General features: G+C 52.7%; 1 protein-coding gene across 1 annotated transcript in view; it reads left to right on the top strand.

Annotated features, from left to right (window-relative positions):
• Nucleotides 1–17,366, top strand: part of PTPRT (protein tyrosine phosphatase, receptor type T) — a 720,009-nt gene that overhangs the window by 675,968 nt on the left and 26,675 nt on the right. The window contains exons 20-27 of the mRNA XM_015563947.1: nucleotides 679–715; nucleotides 2,200–2,297; nucleotides 4,480–4,539; nucleotides 5,205–5,321; nucleotides 8,916–9,070; nucleotides 12,676–12,811; nucleotides 14,812–14,961; nucleotides 15,514–15,687. Coding sequence (XP_015419433.1) covers nucleotides 679–715; nucleotides 2,200–2,297; nucleotides 4,480–4,539; nucleotides 5,205–5,321; nucleotides 8,916–9,070; nucleotides 12,676–12,811; nucleotides 14,812–14,961; nucleotides 15,514–15,687 — 927 coding nt within the window. The remainder of the gene's footprint in view (nucleotides 1–678; nucleotides 716–2,199; nucleotides 2,298–4,479; nucleotides 4,540–5,204; nucleotides 5,322–8,915; nucleotides 9,071–12,675; nucleotides 12,812–14,811; nucleotides 14,962–15,513; nucleotides 15,688–17,366) is intronic.

Below are 17,366 nucleotides of genomic sequence, written 5' to 3'. Positions count from 1 at the left end.
TCTTCTCCAACTATCAGGATTATGGGGCAGCAGAGTCACCCCCACCAGAACCCTGCAGGGCCTAGGGGACCCCTCTGTAAGATACAGGGAAATCTTGGGATCAAAAAGTGGCTTTGTCATCCTCTGGGTCACACCTATGCGGGGTCCTCCCAATGAGCAGGACTGCGATTCCAAGCCCAGCCATGTCGCACAGGGAGGCCGTGTAGCATCTGTTCCAGTGTTGTTTTTCTAATTGTCTCTAATGCAAGGAGCCACGAATGCAATTATTTTCTTCTCCCAGGGGCCCTACAGGGCCTCATGCAGGGTTCTGCACATAATCATGGCCCAGGAAAAACTTTTTGGTGGTTGATGTCCCACAGAAATCCCAAAATTTCTTTTCCACCTCTTTCTGGGTGCATGGGCATAAGTAATGCCCACCTAATGTTGCTCCCTGTCCACTGGCTCCAAGGCAAGCCTGTATGGGCACCTCCCAGCTATAGTCATATAGTGATAGCGAACATTCGGTGATTTACTAAGCACTTTGTATGCATTATCTCATTTCATCTCTGCCACTTCTCTGGGAAATGGCTAATGCTATTCCCATTTTGCCTATGAGGAAGCCGTGTCTTGGAAAGGATAATTACTGCTGTTTGCAAGCTTGGCGGGAGGCCCTTCACTGTGATTTTCTCTGTTACCCAGGGCTACCATCGACCTCGGCACTACATTGCGACTCAAGGTAAGTGCCCTCCTTTCCCTCTAAAGGGCCCTCGCCCTTTACTGAGGAAATAAATGAGCTTCTGCCAGGGAAGAAGTTGCACAGGGTCAGGCTGGAGAGCCTCTGGAGGTCTGGAGGCTCTAATGTTTGATTGGGGAGGAAGGAGGTGACAAGTTCAGCTACCGTGGGAGGGGCCCGAGTGAGAGGAAGGAGGTGGCACCAGGACATGGTCAGGCAGGACGGACCTCAAGCATCAGGCTCAGGGGTGCCCCTGATATCCACCACCCAGAAGCAGACCCGATGGTGCCTTGTCTCCTTGGTGGGGGTGAGCCCAGAAGAAGGGAGCAGCCAACTGGCTAGAGAGCAACCTGGCAGTGTGATCAGAAGGCTGACAACCCATCGTACCTCTCAGACCTTCTGGGAGGAAATCCTGTGGGTGCTGCATATGTGGACAGTGACTTGTATATGAAGATACTCTTCATGGTGTTATCCAGAACAGGAAACAAGGGAAAAGTCTTAAGTGCCCAACGACTGGTAGATTGGTTAAGGTGTGATAGTTCCCTATTATGAAATATTATGCAGCTATGAGAAATATCCTGCTTGGTAAGAATTATTAAGGGCTTGGGAAAATCCATACAATAGAAATTATAGATGTGATGCTTGTTAATAGATATATGCTTGTATAATAAAAGTGTAGTATGCAAATTGTCCCCTCAACTGGGGAGGTAGTCCAGGAGTTCGACCAGGGGTCAGGGTGGGCCGGGAGACCGGAGGGAGTACCCAGCCAACAGCCGGCAGCCACTAGGGACCCTACCAGTGCATGGACTTTGTACACTGGGCCTCTAGTGTGTGTGTGTGTGTGTGTGTGTGTGTGTGTGTGTGTGTGTGTATCTCACTCAAACTTTTATATCCAATACATATATTGCTCTTGTAATTTTAAAAACAATGAAAGCCCAGAATGTTGAAGGAGGATTTTCCAAGGAAATGGCTTTGGATTCTCCTTCCTGTCTCCCACTCCTTGGCTACTTCCCCCTTCTGTCTGAGCTTCAGACCAATGCTCACAGTCGGCATCTTTTCTTTGCGCTCTCAGCATCTGGCTCCCAGCACCGCCCCTCTACCCCAGTGTCTCATTGAGGTCTGGAGCCCAATTTTTAGGAAAACTCCACTGAGCTCTGTTATTAGATAGATAAGGTGATGGGTCAGGGTCAGGGGCTGGTGGAAAGGGGCTGAGCAGGAGGATGAGTGAGGGAGGAGGAGAGAAGGTGGTAGCACTCCCGGGGGAGCCACAGACCTTGCCTGCTTGGAATGTGGGTTTCTTATCCATGCTCTGACCTCCCACACCTCAGGCCCCAGTCCCAGCTACTTGGGTGCCCCCGCGAGGATTCTCTGGCCTCGCTGTCACTCACCCATGTGGAGTCAGGGCTGAGCAGCCAGAAGGGTCGGCCTCCTGGCTGCTTCCTGACACTTGTGACCTTTGACCCTGTCGTCACCTTCTCTGTTGGCAGGTCCGATGCAGGAGACTGTAAAGGACTTCTGGAGAATGATCTGGCAGGAGAACTCGGCCAGCATCGTCATGGTCACGAACCTCGTGGAAGTGGGCAGGGTAAGCCCCTCCTGCAGTGACCTGGCTAGAGGGTGCTGGCGGCGCACACCAGAGCATGTGTCTGTTCATGTGGTGTGCCAGATGCCTCCTGTGCCAAATCTCACCTCCCAGCCTCCTAGGAGGGAGAAATCCTCACTTCTGTTTCACACCCTAAGAACGTCCTTTTCCCTCAGACCCCTCATTCCTCTCTCCACCCTCGCTCTCCGAGGACAACGTCATCTCATAGAGTCTGAGGAAATGTAAGGCATCAGACGTGAACGCTGCCATCTTCACATCACAAAGCTTGTACCTACTTGTGTCTACAACCATCTCATTCTTCTCTCTATTGTCAGGTTGAACCGGAAAAATGACTGTTTTTGTTGACCCCAAAAGGTAGAATATCGGCCAATTCTTTGGCTCAGCCTAATATGAAGGAGGAAGTGATTCTTGCCCTTCCAAGGCGACCACAGGGCATTGAATCACAGATTCTGTTCAGGAATTTTCTCAAGGCCCCCCTCACTTGGAAAGTAACTCTCTAATTGCTAGGTGTTTGCATGCAAACCTCCTGAGTGCCTTCCCCCTTAACACTGTGAAACAGGCGAACAGGAAGGATGCTCTTGTTCCTCCCTTTCTGCCAAACTCTAAAGACTGGTACGCAGGCTCCGTGTCTGCACTCGGCTCTCTTCTGCCCGCTCCAGCGTAGCTCCTCCTCCATCCCATCCACAGCGATGCTGTCAATCACCAACATCCTTCATGGGGACAGATCCAGCAGCCACTTCTCTCTTCTCATTGTACTCAACCTCTCAGCAGCATTTGACCTTTTGCTTCTGACCTCTCAACCTCCACCTTCTTTGGGGTTCAGGCCTTGGTTTCTCGCTCTGCTCTCTCTCACCCTCCCCTGTGTGGTCCTCAGCTACTCCTAGGGCTCAGAAATGGGAGGCTGTGCCCAGCGGGCGGCTGCCACCTTGGTAAACTGTGGCGTGTGGGCGGGCGGGCTGCAGGGTTCACGGCAGGGTGCACACACACTAGAGTTCAGAGGGCTGACGAAAGAGGGGGGAGGTAAGTTTTTGTTCCATAGGGTCCCGGCCTCCGAGATAGCGGGGAAGGGCGATCTGGGCTGTGAGTCATAACCCAGGAAAGGGCTGTGGGCGTCTTGTGTCTTCCTAGGAGTTCAGAGCCAGGAGAGATTGGATCCTTGAGCCCACTCTTGTCTAGTCCATTCCCCAGTTTACAGGTGAGGAAAGGGATGGAGTAACTACCCTGACGTCACCCCGCCAGACCCAGGACAGGGTCTACAACTCCACTCTCACTCTAGTGCTCATGGTGCCCCCACCCAGGACTGCTCCCCAGGGACTGAGGCCCAGGCTGTGCCTACTGCGGACAAATGCCATCCCAGGACTAAGAACCCAGAGGCAAATTCCAGCCTGTTCTGTAACGCATCCCACATCGAAGACAGGTTCCCTGGAGGGGTGAATCGTGAAGCTCATTTGGATTTGGGAAGGGGGCAGTAGAGCCCTCTCTAATGGAACTCCTGCCAGGAGCCAAGTGCGGTACCAGATCTTCTGCTGGCAATTATTCAGGTGCCCTGGCTTTGCATCCTGGCTCCATCCCTTCCTAACTGTTGACCTGGGGCAACTTTCTAAGCCTCCCTGTGCTTCTGATTCCTCATCTGTAATATGGGAATAATGATATCTATATGGTTATAGTGATGCTATTACAATAATGCAGGAAAGTGTTTGCAGAGGACAGTGTGAGACATTGTCAGCACTCAGTCAGGATAGCTATCATCATTAACAGAAGCTGAGGCTCAGAGAGGTCTCAGCCCTTTCTGGAAGCTGCACAGCTACTGAGTGTTAGCATCATGCAATGCACCCATTTGCCTCCAAAGCCTGTTGCGCTCTACCAGCGTTTCCCTAAGTGGGTTCCATGGGATGCTAGTCTGCAGGATGCTTAGTGAGAAGAGGGTTCCATGGTTAAATACGTTTGGGAAATGCTCCATACTCTTTGCCCCCTTTTGGAGAGTCAAACAGAAGAAGAAGAAAAGAAAAGAAAACATTAGCATTAGTCCATTAAGCCAGCTGAGTAGTCCTGTAGCAAAACAGCCTGTTTATCTTTGTTTAATCCAGCATTTCCCAAACTCATTTGACCACAAAACCTTTTCTGTTTGTTTTTGTTTTCTTGTTTTTTACCTAACACCTATTAGCACCCAGCGGAACACACTGTGGGAAATGCCACTCTAGGCCGCGCGGCGTCCCCCGGAATGGTAATGCTTTTGTTCTTTTAAGGGGAAAACCATGATCTCTTGTTCTTCCTGTGGAATCTGACTCAGTCATATGTGGGAATGGCTTGTTGGTAGCAGAGAGCAGTGGCAGCGTCCTCCCTTTGAGCCCAGCACCTTCCATCCTTCCCCAACAGAGAGCCTTGTCCTCACAGCCCCCGGTTACCCGCTCTGAAGAGTGATGTTCCTCTCCGACCACTTCTGCTTTCCCTCTTCACTGTTTCCCTCCTTTTATTCTCATCTCTGCTCTGCTGGTATCAGCTGCCCCAGCCTGACAGACCATTCAGCCAAAGGTAGAAAACTGGCCACGTGACCTAGGACAAGCCACCAAAACCTCCAAACTTGGATATTAATTTCATCTGTAACACAGGGAATTCCATCTGCCTAGCTTGCCTAGATCTATTTGATAATGGATTTGAAAATGATACGGAGCTCTGCAAAAGAAGGTACTACCATTATTCCTAAGGGCTCCAATTCCTCTGGGAGTGAGCTTGGCCCCGTGCACGTTGCCAACCCCTGGCCAGCCGACCCTTCCGACCGAAATGTCACCAAAGTCACCTTTGGGTTTAATTGAACGGGAAAGCCAGGTGAGGCGGCTGCTCGCACCCAGCCACCTGCTCACCTGTCCTCGTCTCTGTCCTTCCTCGCAGGTGAAGTGTGTGCGATACTGGCCGGATGACACGGAGGTCTACGGCGACATTAAAGTCACCCTGATTGAAACAGAGCCCCTGGCAGAATACGTCATACGCACCTTCACGGTCCAGAAGGTAAGCGTCCCTATGGCTGTGGGCAGCCTGTCCACTAGGTAAGCCAGCTGGTCTATTCATTCAGGACACACAGTGACTGAGGTCCACTCTGCACCCATCCCGTGCTTGGTCCCAGGGACAGATTGGCGATTGAGTTAGATGTAGCTCCTGCTCCAGAGGATCCCACCTCCGGCGAGAGGGATGGACAGCATTCATCAGACTAAGAAAAGTAATAATGGCACGTTGTGATAAAAGCCACGAAAGCAACATGCCACGAGTGGAGATGGGGGGATGAGGTGGTCAGAGAGGGCTGCCTGGAGGAGGAGCCATTATTAAGCAAATAATGAGGGGGGTGGACTTTTCTGGCATGTTCTAGGCCTGTGGTTCTCACCTCAGGGTGGTTTTGTCCCATGGGGGACCTTCGGCAATTTTCAGTTGTCAAAACAGAGGAAGGAGGGGAGCTACTGGCCTCCAGGGGGTGAGGCCAGAGATGCTGATGAACATCCTGCAATGCACAGGATAGCCCAGCCCCAATTGCCAACAGCGTTGGGATTGAGAAATGCTGGTCTAGGCACTGAAAGGAGGCCAGGGTGGCAGGAGCTTGAGAACAGGAATTGGATTGAAAATTATTATTCCTATTTATGATTTAAGTATTACAGAACCGTTGTTATTATATAACTATTGTAGTGATGGCTACCATTTAGTGAGCACTCACTAAGCAGGTGCTTTTCTAACTGCGCTGCATAAATGAACTCATGTAATCCTCCAACAACCCCTTGAGGTAGGTCTGATGATTACTCCCATTTTATAGATGAAAAAATTAGGCAGAGTGTTGAAGTCAGTTGTGCAAAGTGGCCCAGCTGCAGGGCGGCCAGACCAGGATTCATGCATGAGCCCCTGACTGGAAGCTCATGGTCACTCCACTCCACCCCAGTGCCACTTTCCAAAAGCAGCAGCATTCAGGGTCCAGTGGCCACAGGCCTGGCGATGCAGAAGCACCGGGGACTTCAGTGCCTTGAGAGCCATGCCATCTGGGTTTGACAAGTCCTCCTGAGCACCAAAGCTGGCCCCTTGCACCGTGCCGGTCCTGTGTGCACAGCTGAGTACTGGACATACAGGTTGCTCCCTGCAGCGCCCCCACTGGAAGGAGGACCACAGGTACCTCGATGTGGTCTTAGATCGGGTCCTTTAGAAGCAGGGCCTGAGACAAGGATTCGGATGCACATGGTTTATCTAGGGACCACTCTGGAGAGAAACTTGTAAGGGAGGAAGGGAAGCAGAAGAGAGGAGGGGAAGACTAGCCTGATTTACAGGGGCCTCCGGAGCATAAACCGTGGCTTAGAGTTGACCCCTGGCCTCAGAGGATGGAGAGAAAAACTCCAAGTATTCCTGAAGCTGTTTTCTCTTCTCCCACTTCAGCTCTTTCTCTGCAGCAGCCTCTGAGCAGGGCTTCCTGCCTTTGGCCTTGCTGTGTTGCAGTTTGAGTTTCCAAGAAGCAGAGCCTGAGGATAGGATTCGGGTTCCCTTGATGGTGTGCTGAGAAGGGGAGGGAGGGAGGCAGGCGAGGCAGGCAGGGAAGGAGCCAGTGAGGGTGTTGGTCTCAGCTGGAGCCTAGCCTCAGCCTGGTCCCACCGGGAGCTCGGGGGCATGAACTGCACCACAGAGATGATCCCATCCTTGGGCAAGAGGCCTTGGTACCCCATTAGGGTAGCCCATCATCCTGGTTTGCCCAGGACCCTCCTGAATTTAGCACTGGGAGTGCCATTTCCTGGGAAACCCCTCAGTCCTGGGAAGACCATCAGAGTCAATTGGTCACTCTAAGTTTCACCCCAGCCAGGGGAGGTGGCTCCTTTTGGGTTGAGAGCAATTCTCTGAATAAGTGGGTTACTCTGAGCTGTCTGGAGCCCACACTCAGAGTAGCCAGGAGGTACCCTGGCCCAGGAAAGGGGATCTGGGTGGGCATCAACAGTGCCCTCTACACAGCCCTCCAACACACCCAGCCAAATCCAGCCTCCACAAAGTAGCTGGCGTGATCCTCCCAAAATGCAAGTCTGATGCCTCTTTGTGCCACCATCTGGGCAACCTCCCTAGTGCTCCCCAGCGCTTCTGGGACAAAGTCTAAAGGCCTTCAAGTAGAATTCCAGGCCTTCCAAGATCCAGTCCTGCTGTATGCCCTCGCCTGTCTTCCACTTTCCTCGGGAGTTGCCCTGGGCTGTTTGCGATTCGGTGCACATATCGTGCAAAGTCCTGTCCCCATGCTTTGCCTGCGCTGCCTCTCTGCCTAGGAATCCATCTCCATCTCTTCACCAGGTCACACGCAGGCATCAGTGTGTCACAATGCCTAGGAGTTCAGACTGGAGCCAACAGCCAGGGTTCAGATTGCAACTTCACAATTTACTAGTTGTGTGACCTTGGGCCTGTTACTTAACCTTGTTTAGCCTCAATTTCTTCATCCATAAAAAAAAGAGAGAACAGTATGAGGATTGGTATGACAATTCAGTGAATTAATACATGGAAGGGTTCAGAGAGTGCCAGGCACCTAGTCTATGATTAATAAATGTTAGCCATTATTTTCAGTATCAGTATGTTTCAAGATACAGTTCAGGCATCACCTCCTCCAGGAAGCCTTCTCTGATTTCTCCTCTCCCCAGAAGGGGTTAGCTGACACTCCTTTTGTACTTTAATAGAATTATCCATTTGGGAGTCTACCTCCCTGACTAGATCATGAGCTGTTCCAGGGACAGAGGCTTTTATTTACACCTTCCTAGTGGTCGGGCACAGATAACCCTCAGAGAATATTCTTTAACTGGAAGAATGAACAATTGGACATGCTTCCTATTCAGTGCTATCCAGATATCTGCAGGAGACTGCTAAGTGGAAACAGTAGGTAGGGGCACTGCATAAGCAAAGGCTCAGAGGTATGGCCTGACCATAGAATAGTCATGGAACGTCACTTGGACTGGAGGTGTCTGTGTGAGGGGTGGTGAGAGGAGAAGGGAAACCAAGCGGAGCTCTAGCCTGCCCCCCCTCTCCCCACACACACACTCACACACACCCATCCGTCAGAGAAGCTCCACTTTTACTTGTTCAATATCTTATCATTCTAAATAATAATCTAATTGATTACAAGCCTGCTAATTTATTTTAAAGCCACGGAAACTGTCATAGACAGGACTGGGAACTGAAGGACCCCAGACCTAATCACTGAAAGACCTCATATTCCACAGGAAATGATTTGAACTTGGTGTTTAAGGCCAACATTTCTCTGAATCTGTTCTGCTGGATACAAGTTCCATGCAACACTTGTCAAAAGAAGGTCCTTGGGCAACTCTGGGGTGTCACAATACACCCCCTTGGGGAGCCAGATGAATATTAGCACACTAAAGGCTCTGACAAGTCCTGCAGTACTGCAATCACTTTCACTTTACTTCCCAAGCTCCCAGATGTGGCAGACCACAGACCCTCTGTGCAGGGGCACCTGTTAACCCTTTGAGGGCCTTGCCTCCCCAACAGCAGGAGACTGGTTCCTCGGTGCCGCAGCCGTGGCGCCCCATGGCACTGGCTAGGGTGTATGGGGGCAGCAGCTGCAGGAACAGAGGCCCATTCTCTCCTCAGAAAGGCTACCACGAGATCCGGGAGCTCCGCCTCTTCCACTTCACCAGCTGGCCCGACCACGGCGTCCCCTGCTATGCCACTGGCCTCCTGGGCTTTGTCCGCCAAGTCAAGTTCCTCAACCCCCCCGAAGCCGGGCCCATCGTGGTTCACTGCAGGTAAGTGAAAGTCCCCCAGCCGCCCCCGCTTGAAAGATCTGCTCTCGGGGAGGGAGACACCATCTTGTCCATGGCCCCTGTCTGTCCACTGTGCCCAGTGCTTTCTGATAAGGCCCAGGTCCTGAGGTCTCAGAAGAACAATAGGAGTGGCGGTAGCACTCATTGTTATGGAGCCCACAACCCTGGCATGTGCCCTTGACCGGAATCGAACCTGGGACCCTTCAGTCCGCAGGCTGACGCTCCATCCACTGAGCCAAACTGGCCAGGGCAAGACAGCATCTTCTATATGTGCCCTTTACCGACATTATTTAACTTACTTCTCACCCGACACTGACAGGTGGGCACCATTATCGTTCCCATTTTACAGATAAGAACACTGAAGTACCGAGCAGGTAGACACTTGGCCTGGGTCATACAGGTGTACCGAGCTGGGACATCTAGCCTGCTTTCCTCCAGACGCTTGCCCTCAGCTCTGTGAAGTGGGAGCGGAGTGTCTCAGAGGAAGTGGCTTCTTTTCATTTCTATTATTTTAAAAATCAATTTCCAGTCTGCAGGGTCCCTAATAGAGAGAAAATGGACAGCGCCAGGTTTCACCTTATTGTAGAAAAGAGATATTTTCAGCTCCGACCTGGGAAGTCACATTGGGAATGACTAGCACATCTTTGAATCCTCCTAAATGGAGATGGAGCACTGTGTCAAGGACTTGAAGAATTGGAGGAGAGTGGGCGTCCAAACCTGAGAGCTGGCTGGCCTGCACCCTCCCCGCCTCCTTCCCAGGGACTCTCTTTTCCAGCGTGACTTTGGGCCAGCCCGTCCTTCAGGCCCTGCAGGCAGGCTATCTCGGCCCTGGCCTGGCACAGCCCCGTCAGTCAGGGACAAGTCAAGGAGGATGTCTCAGAGGCAGCCCTTCCTCACATAGCATCATGGCCCCTGCCCGCCACGCAGAGGTGAGAATTAGAAATCACATTTCACAGATGAGGCCATTGAGGGTTAGGAGGTCATACGCATCACACACCCTGGGCTCTCTGAGAGCTTTACATATAGTCTCCGCTTACCATCTCTTTACAATCCAATGACAACAGAATGTTAGCCCTCAAGTCCTATGCCCCAAAGCGCAGCCGGAGCTGGGCAAGGGAGACCATGGCAAACAGTTACAGGTCCTCCCTGCACGAGGTCTTGTCTCCACAGCCAGTCACCTTAATGCCCCTGTGCAGACTGGCCCTGCCCCTGAGGCGCTTCTGAAGATCGAATGGGTGGCCAACATATACGAGGTGCCAGAGAGGATTCCGGACATTCTCTGCCTCCTACTGCTGCCCCCACTCCAGCCCACTCATCCTGCAGGACGGGAGCCATGTCTCACTCATCCTCATGTCCCCACTCCCAAACCCAGCCTCTAATGCCCACCTAATAGGTGCTCAATAAATATTCGTGAATATAAGTAGCAACCGTTCACTGAGAAATTGCTATGTAGCCAGGCGAAGGGCAAAGCAATTTACATGGATTATGCTTTTTCAACATAATTTCATGCAATTTACATGTATTGTGCTATTAACGCTAGATGGTGGGTCTATTTTATTTTCAGCCTCATTTTAAAGATGAGGGTATTGACGCTCGGAGCGGTTGGATCATCTACCCAAGGTCACGCAGCTAGGAAGTGGCAGAGTAAGAATTTGATCCCCAGGGTTCTGACCCCCAATAGCATGGGCTTAATTGCTGCCTGATGCTGAAATCAACACAGCTCGGTTCCCAGAGAACCCTGCCCGGAGGTGTGTTGTACGTGGAAGAAAACTGAGCTCATGGGCGCCAGGCAGCTGTTCACTAGTGAGGGATCCAAGGTCCAAAATCGAGTCAGGTTAGTTCTTTCCCCTCAAACAGGTCCAGGGTGAGACTTCAGAGAAGACCTGGCTGGGGTGGCTCTTAGACCACGAGGGCCAGCCCCCACGTCTGGTCTGAGGGATCTGGATCGGTGGGGGATGGAGTGCTGTAGGGAAGTTCATTCAAACCGTGGCATTGTGCCCTGAGTGGAGACTGCTTCCCACGGGCTACTTTCCGGATCGAGGATGCGTTTCCAGGGCTTTGCTCTCCCATCGTTGTTGGCGACGGTCCTACTCCCTGTCCTGCTTGGATTCACGCTCAGCCAGCATCGCTCTCCTTACGGCCCATCGTTCTTCCTCTTTGTGTTCCTTTCATTTCCACATTGTGAGTCAAAGACACTCGTCCATGAGGGAAGCCAGACGAAAACGCAGCCGTGGCGGCCTCCCTGGCAGTCTGGCCTTCGCTTCCAAAACTGTGTGCCTCTAAGGCAGGGGTCCTCAAACTACGGCCCGCGGGCCACATGCGGCCCACCGAAAACATTTATCCGGCCCACCGGGTGTTTTTGCTGCCGCTGCCTGTCCTGCTTAGCAGCCGACTCGTCCCAGGCCCGCAGTGTGCATATGTGGAATGTCTGAGGGACAATGAACTGGCCCCCTGTTTAAAAAGTTTGAGGACCTCTGCTCTAAGGCAAACGTTACAGTGGCCTCCACTCACCACCATGACTTTGGAACCCAGCACCGATCTGGGGAGGGCAGCCGTGGTCCATGGGGTCTCCTTGATTTTTTATTATCATTAATTATTATTATTATTATTATTACTACTATTATTATTATTATTATTTGCCATTTTGTGCTTGGTCTGAGATTCTCCTAAGGAAGCCACCAGCCATCAGAATCGAGTGTGGATCAGGAGACCTGATACCAGACCAGGCTCTCAGGGCGTCAGCTCTTTGAGTTCCTGGGGGCACTGCCTCATGATCCAGGGGAGCAGGTGCAGGGGGAGCCAAACCCAGGGCTGGGACTCAGTCTCTGCCTTTGGGACAGTGCCGAAGAGCTGGTTTCTGCCCTCTCACTCACCTGCTCTCCGATTTCCCTCCTCTCCTTCCTGGCTTCCATCTATCAACCCATTTATTGAAGAAGATAAAAGAAAGGGTGATATGGAGGGAGAGAGTTGGGGAACATGTTTATTAGGCATCCGCAGTGTGCTAGGTACCTTTTAGATGGGTTATCTTTGACCATCAGGTGAGGAAACTATGCATACGTGAGTGTAAGCATGTACATGTGTGTGTTTAAGCATGAGTATGTGCAATGACTGTTATTAAGAAGGAAGTGGCAGAGCACAGACTCTGGAGCTAGACTGCCTGGGTTAAGTCCCAGCTGCAACACCAGCCGGCTGTGTGACATCACACAATGTAAGCGCCCTGTGCCTCAGTTTTCTCACCTGTGAAATGGGGTGAGAAACTTCCTAACAACCTCATAAGAGAATTATTAATAAGTAGCATTGGTGAAATACTTAGACAAATGCCTGGTACTTTGCAAGTGCCAAGTGAGTGTTTGCTAAATGCATTCAACAAAAATAAGCCAATCTTGACAAAATAGCCCCAAAAGCAAATAGTATTCTCCCATTTTATAAAAGAGAGAACTGGGCTTGCAGTTTGATCGGAATCTCCCAGTTCTGACGTTCGCAACGCACACCTCTGCAGGGTCCTGGTGACAGGGCTGAGTGTGAGGAGCCTCCCAGGGCTGGTCCCGCCCCACGGTCCCTGACACAGACCCTGTCCTTTCTTCCAGCGCCGGGGCTGGGCGGACCGGCTGCTTCATCGCCATTGACACCATGCTCGACATGGCTGAGAACGAAGGGGTGGTGGACATCTTCAACTGTGTGCGGGAGCTCCGAGCCCAGAGGGTCAACCTTGTGCAGACGGAGGTGGGTCCTGGGTCCTGGGGCCTGAGCCAGCCGGCCACCTGCAGTCCTGGCCAAGGAGAAGTGTGGGTGGTGGCATCCTATAGAAAGGGACCTGGGAGTGAGAGAAAAGGCAGTGAGTGAGTAGGTGGCTTGCTGTGGTGAGACCATCATTGAAGCTAGGGCACCCCTGCCAACCCCAGTGTCCCACAGTTCAGAGATTTTCAGCAATGAGGAGTGGTGGCGAGTTCCCCATCTCTGAGCCCATCTGCTCAGGGACTGAATGAATAGCATCGCCGACTTGGGTGAGAGAGAGAAGAGATAGGGAAGGACTAGCATATACTGAGTGCCTACTCTGTGCCCAGCATTGCTTCAGTCACTGCCGGAATGGCTTAATCAGTGAACTTACTGAGAACACACAGTCCCTGCCTTTGAGGTGAAGCAGGCCTTCAGGCACCCCTCTGTCCAGTTATTGAGCCCAAGACCCAGGGAACTGGGAGGGGCTCATCATTATTGTGGAGCACGTACTATGTGCCAAGCATCATGCTAGGTTCTTTGCATTCGGGAAATTGTTTCTGCTCCTCACAACAACTCTATGGGGTAAATCCTATTTGCACCCCCACTTACAGATGGAAAAACTGAGCAACTGTGTCCCCAAAGTCTCCCATAGCCAGATCATGGTAGAGCTCGGGCTGGTGTGACCTCTGGGCATGCTCTTCCCCCTGAATCACACTTTCTCGCCAGGCAGCCTCTTCAGCTGCCCCTACTCCTTGGAGCCTTGGTTTGTTATTCCTGTAACTGCCCTCTTCTGTCTGAGCGAGGCTGTGGGAGCCAGGACAGGCAGCATGGGACAGAGCTGCTTCCGTCGTCAGCCCTGCAGAGGGAAGCTGCCCACGGTTTGGGCTTGGTCAGGTGCTGCTGGCTCTGCAGGGAGGCCCCCGCTGGCAGGCTTGTCCATGTAGGGCCCTGCTGTGGGCTCTGAGCCAGCTCCCACGGGCAGTCCCAGCTTCTGGGTGAGGCTGCTAAGCCAAGAGGCCTCCTCTGGCCCCAGGTGCAGGCATGCGGACGGCTGGCTCTCATTGGACACATTGTGGTCCTTGCTGTCTAGTGGGGGAGACGCACATTCAAATACATCATCTTTATGCATCCGGATAAGCATTTCATATAAAGAGCTGGGCCAAGTTCTGCAGAAAACAGTCACTCAGCAAACCTTTGTGAAGGAAGTTACAGCGCCAACTTCCTCCTGGTGAATTTAGAGAAGACTTTCCAGAGGAAGTGAGACATTGAGGCATAGAAGCGGGGGTGGTGCCCAGGAGAACCGCGAGGTGCAGAGAGCTGAGATGGCACAGGGGGTCACATGTTTTAGGAGCAGCCCCTGAGACTAGCGGTTGAGGGCAAGTGGATTAGTGGGAGGGATCCCTAGGCACACTGAGAGTGGGGGTGGGGAGAACGCAAGCTTCCGGACCTTGGTAAGGTGTGTGCCAAGTTCTCTGACACCATGTACACCTGGAACCAGCCATGGGGGCTCTGAGATAGTGGGGAGCACATTGACCCACCGAGGAGAGGGGGACCTAGGTCTTCGTCCCCCTACTCTCCACCTGGCATCGCTGGAGGCTCCTTCCTGGGGCATTAACTCTCCGCCCTCGGGCTCACACTGCACGCAGCTCAGGGGTGCCCCTGGGACCAGGAAAAGCCCTCGGCCTGAATGCCAGGCACTTGCATCAGCAGCCTCCAGCAGGTCACGGTGACCGCTGAGGGGACACAGGCAAGACACCAAGGGTACCTGCTGCAGCACGTCCACATGTCTGACTTTTACCAGTGACTGTGCTGTTCAGTCTCACAAGGGACAAGAGTCATTGTAGCTCAGGCAGCCACCAAAAAACATGGAAACTTGGGCCTTCCGGTTCTAGGATGGAAAGTAGCGATTCTGCGATTTCGGTCACGCCCCTCCCCACAGCCACAGCATGCAGTGTGGGCATCAAAGTCCCAGCGCTGCTCTGACCGGGGCCCTGTTCCCGCTGCAGGAGCAGTACGTGTTTGTGCACGATGCCATCCTGGAAGCGTGCCTCTGCGGCAACACCGCCATCCCCGTGTGTGAGTTCCGCTCCCTCTACTACAACATCAGCAGGCTGGACCCCCAGACCAACTCCAGCCAGATCAAAGACGAATTTCAGGTATGGGCACAGCGAGTCATTGGCTGGGCAGCTCAGCGCCGGCCCTGTACATGCAAGACTTACTCTGCAGAGCACAAGCCATGCGCCCCACCCCCACCCCCCCGGGGTCTCACCCACCCTGCGCAGCTCACCCAGGCATCTCTATTCTCTACTTTCCCTCTGAGAGGCATGCTGGAAAAACTATGTCCCCCATTCGATGACACTTTACGAGATATTTAACCCTCATTAGAGGTTCCCTAACTCCATCCTCACCTTAAGGCCTCCTGGCTGGCCCGCCCTTTAGTGCAGCGCTGGCTGAGATGAGCAGCTTAGCTCAGATGGTTGGCAGGAGGTGGGCGCTGTGTCGGAGCCCCTGAGCCCTGGCAGCGTGGCACAGGGCTGGAGAGGCCAGCAGATGATAGAATCACCACAGAAGAAAATCCATCCCGGGAAAGGCACCAAGTGCCCAGCTGGGAGGATGGAGATGGGGGGAGGCTGACTTTGCACATCACTGCCCCTCGGTTTCCAGCGAGCAGCTGAGCTGTGTCTGTCTGTCCACCTTTGCGCCCACAGACCCTCAACATCGTGACACCCCACATCCGGCCCGAGGACTGCAGCATCGGGCTCCTGCCTCGGAACCACGATAAGAACCGGAGCATGGATGTCCTGCCTCTCGACCGCTGCCTGCCCTTTCTCATCTCGGTGGACGGAGAATCCAGCAACTACATCAACGCGGCCCTGATGGACGTAAGCTGAGCCTCCGGGGCGCGCTCCTGCTGGCCTCCGGGGGAAAGCCTCCCCCAGGTGGAGGTGGCTGGACGCAGGGCCCTGGCCAACCTCCCCGGGCATTCTCTCCTTGCGTTTGATCTTACTGGCCCCAAGTACCTTTGCTCCCCCGAAGGCTCTTGTCCAAACCCATGTATAAGCTGTGCTCTTGGCTCTTTTGCTCCCATAAAGAGTCTGGAAAGAACTGACCAAAAGCTTAAAGTGGCTCCCACGACGCCACAGCCTGCCTAGTCCCCCTCCTGCTGCCGACAGGCCGACTCTCCACCTTGAGTTCAGTGCTGGAAACACTGGACGTGCCAGGCCTTGTGGGCCCTGGGAGCACAAGGCGGTGAAGACCTAGGTTCTGCCCTGCAGGAGCGCCCAGGCAGGTTCCCAGACCACTCCTGTGCAGAGGCAAGAATGAGGGTGGCACCTCGTAGGCACACAGTCAGTGTGCTGGGAGGCAGCAAAGGGAGCATGGAGGGGGCATGACTAGTCTGATAGGGGCCCTGTCTCCTGTTTCTTTGTTATGGGGTGGGGCCACAACATTAGTAACAAAGAAAGAATTTCCAGAGGATGAGGCCCAGAAATCAGGATTTTTAAAAATTCCCAGGTAATTCTAATGTGCAGCCAAGGTTGAGCCACACTCAAGGGGCCAAAGAGCCCCATGTGGCTCGCGAGCCGCCGTTTGCCAACCACGGGCTTAGAGCATTCCAAAGTCAAGGTGTGTGCATATGTACATATGTATATATGTTTGTGTGTGTGTGTGTGGCAAAATGTGGAGCCTGGGGGTGCACTTGCACTTCCAATTTCTCCTAGATTTGTCTTCCACTTGTCATGGCTGCCTCTCCCTGACTGCCTCGTCCAAGCAAGGATCAAACATGCTCCTGGCCTCCACTTAGTAGGTTAGATGCTGCCTGGAGTCACAGGCCTTCCGCCAAGCCAGCTCTGAGGCTGATCGTATTCTCTTTGTCCGCAGGGCAGTTCTCCGGTGAGCCATCACGGGGGCCTTTGCCTTTCTTACAAAAAAAGAAAAAGAAAAGGTCCTTATCTGTATTCTAGCTCAGTCTGTGCTTTATCTGGTAACCATAGCAGCTTCGCTCCCAGCAGAAAAATATGAAGTCCTCTGGGTTAATTTTTAATGTTTCCCTGGTAAAGGATGATGTTATCCATGAAATGGATTGCTGGCCGATCCCTGAAACCCGGCAGGAGCACGGATCTCGAACATATTTTCAGATAAGGCTTTGTCGGGTGTGCTGGCCTAATAGAGCATTTATCAGAGAGACGGGGAAAGGGAAGAAAACTAACATTCACTGAGTGCTGGGTGCGCGTCAGGCCCTGAACTTACACCATCTCGCTCCTCATTTGCCTATTATTATCCCCATTTTCCGGATGAGCCCTGAGTGTCAGGGTATTTCCATGACTCTTTCCAGGCCAACTAGCCAAGAAACGATGGAGTCAGAGTGTGAACCAATTTTTTTACTCTGAAAGCCTGGATTCTTTTCCGTGGCTGCCAGTGGCCCAAAGACATGCTGTCTGCAGCTAGAGTGCAGCTTTGGGGGAAACTATTTTGCCCTCCCAGACCTTCCTCTGGCCATACCACTGACCAGGAAGAGGCCCTTAGAAGACAGGACCCCTTAGTGCACAGGTGGCATCTACAA

The sequence above is a fragment of the Myotis davidii genome, unplaced genomic scaffold (genome assembly GCF_000327345.1).
Source record: "Myotis davidii unplaced genomic scaffold, ASM32734v1 scaffold199, whole genome shotgun sequence".
Classification (NCBI taxonomy): Eukaryota; Metazoa; Chordata; class Mammalia; order Chiroptera; family Vespertilionidae; genus Myotis; species Myotis davidii.
The sequence above is the reverse complement of the archived record's forward strand: the minus strand, read 5'-3'. Positions and strand labels throughout refer to the sequence as shown.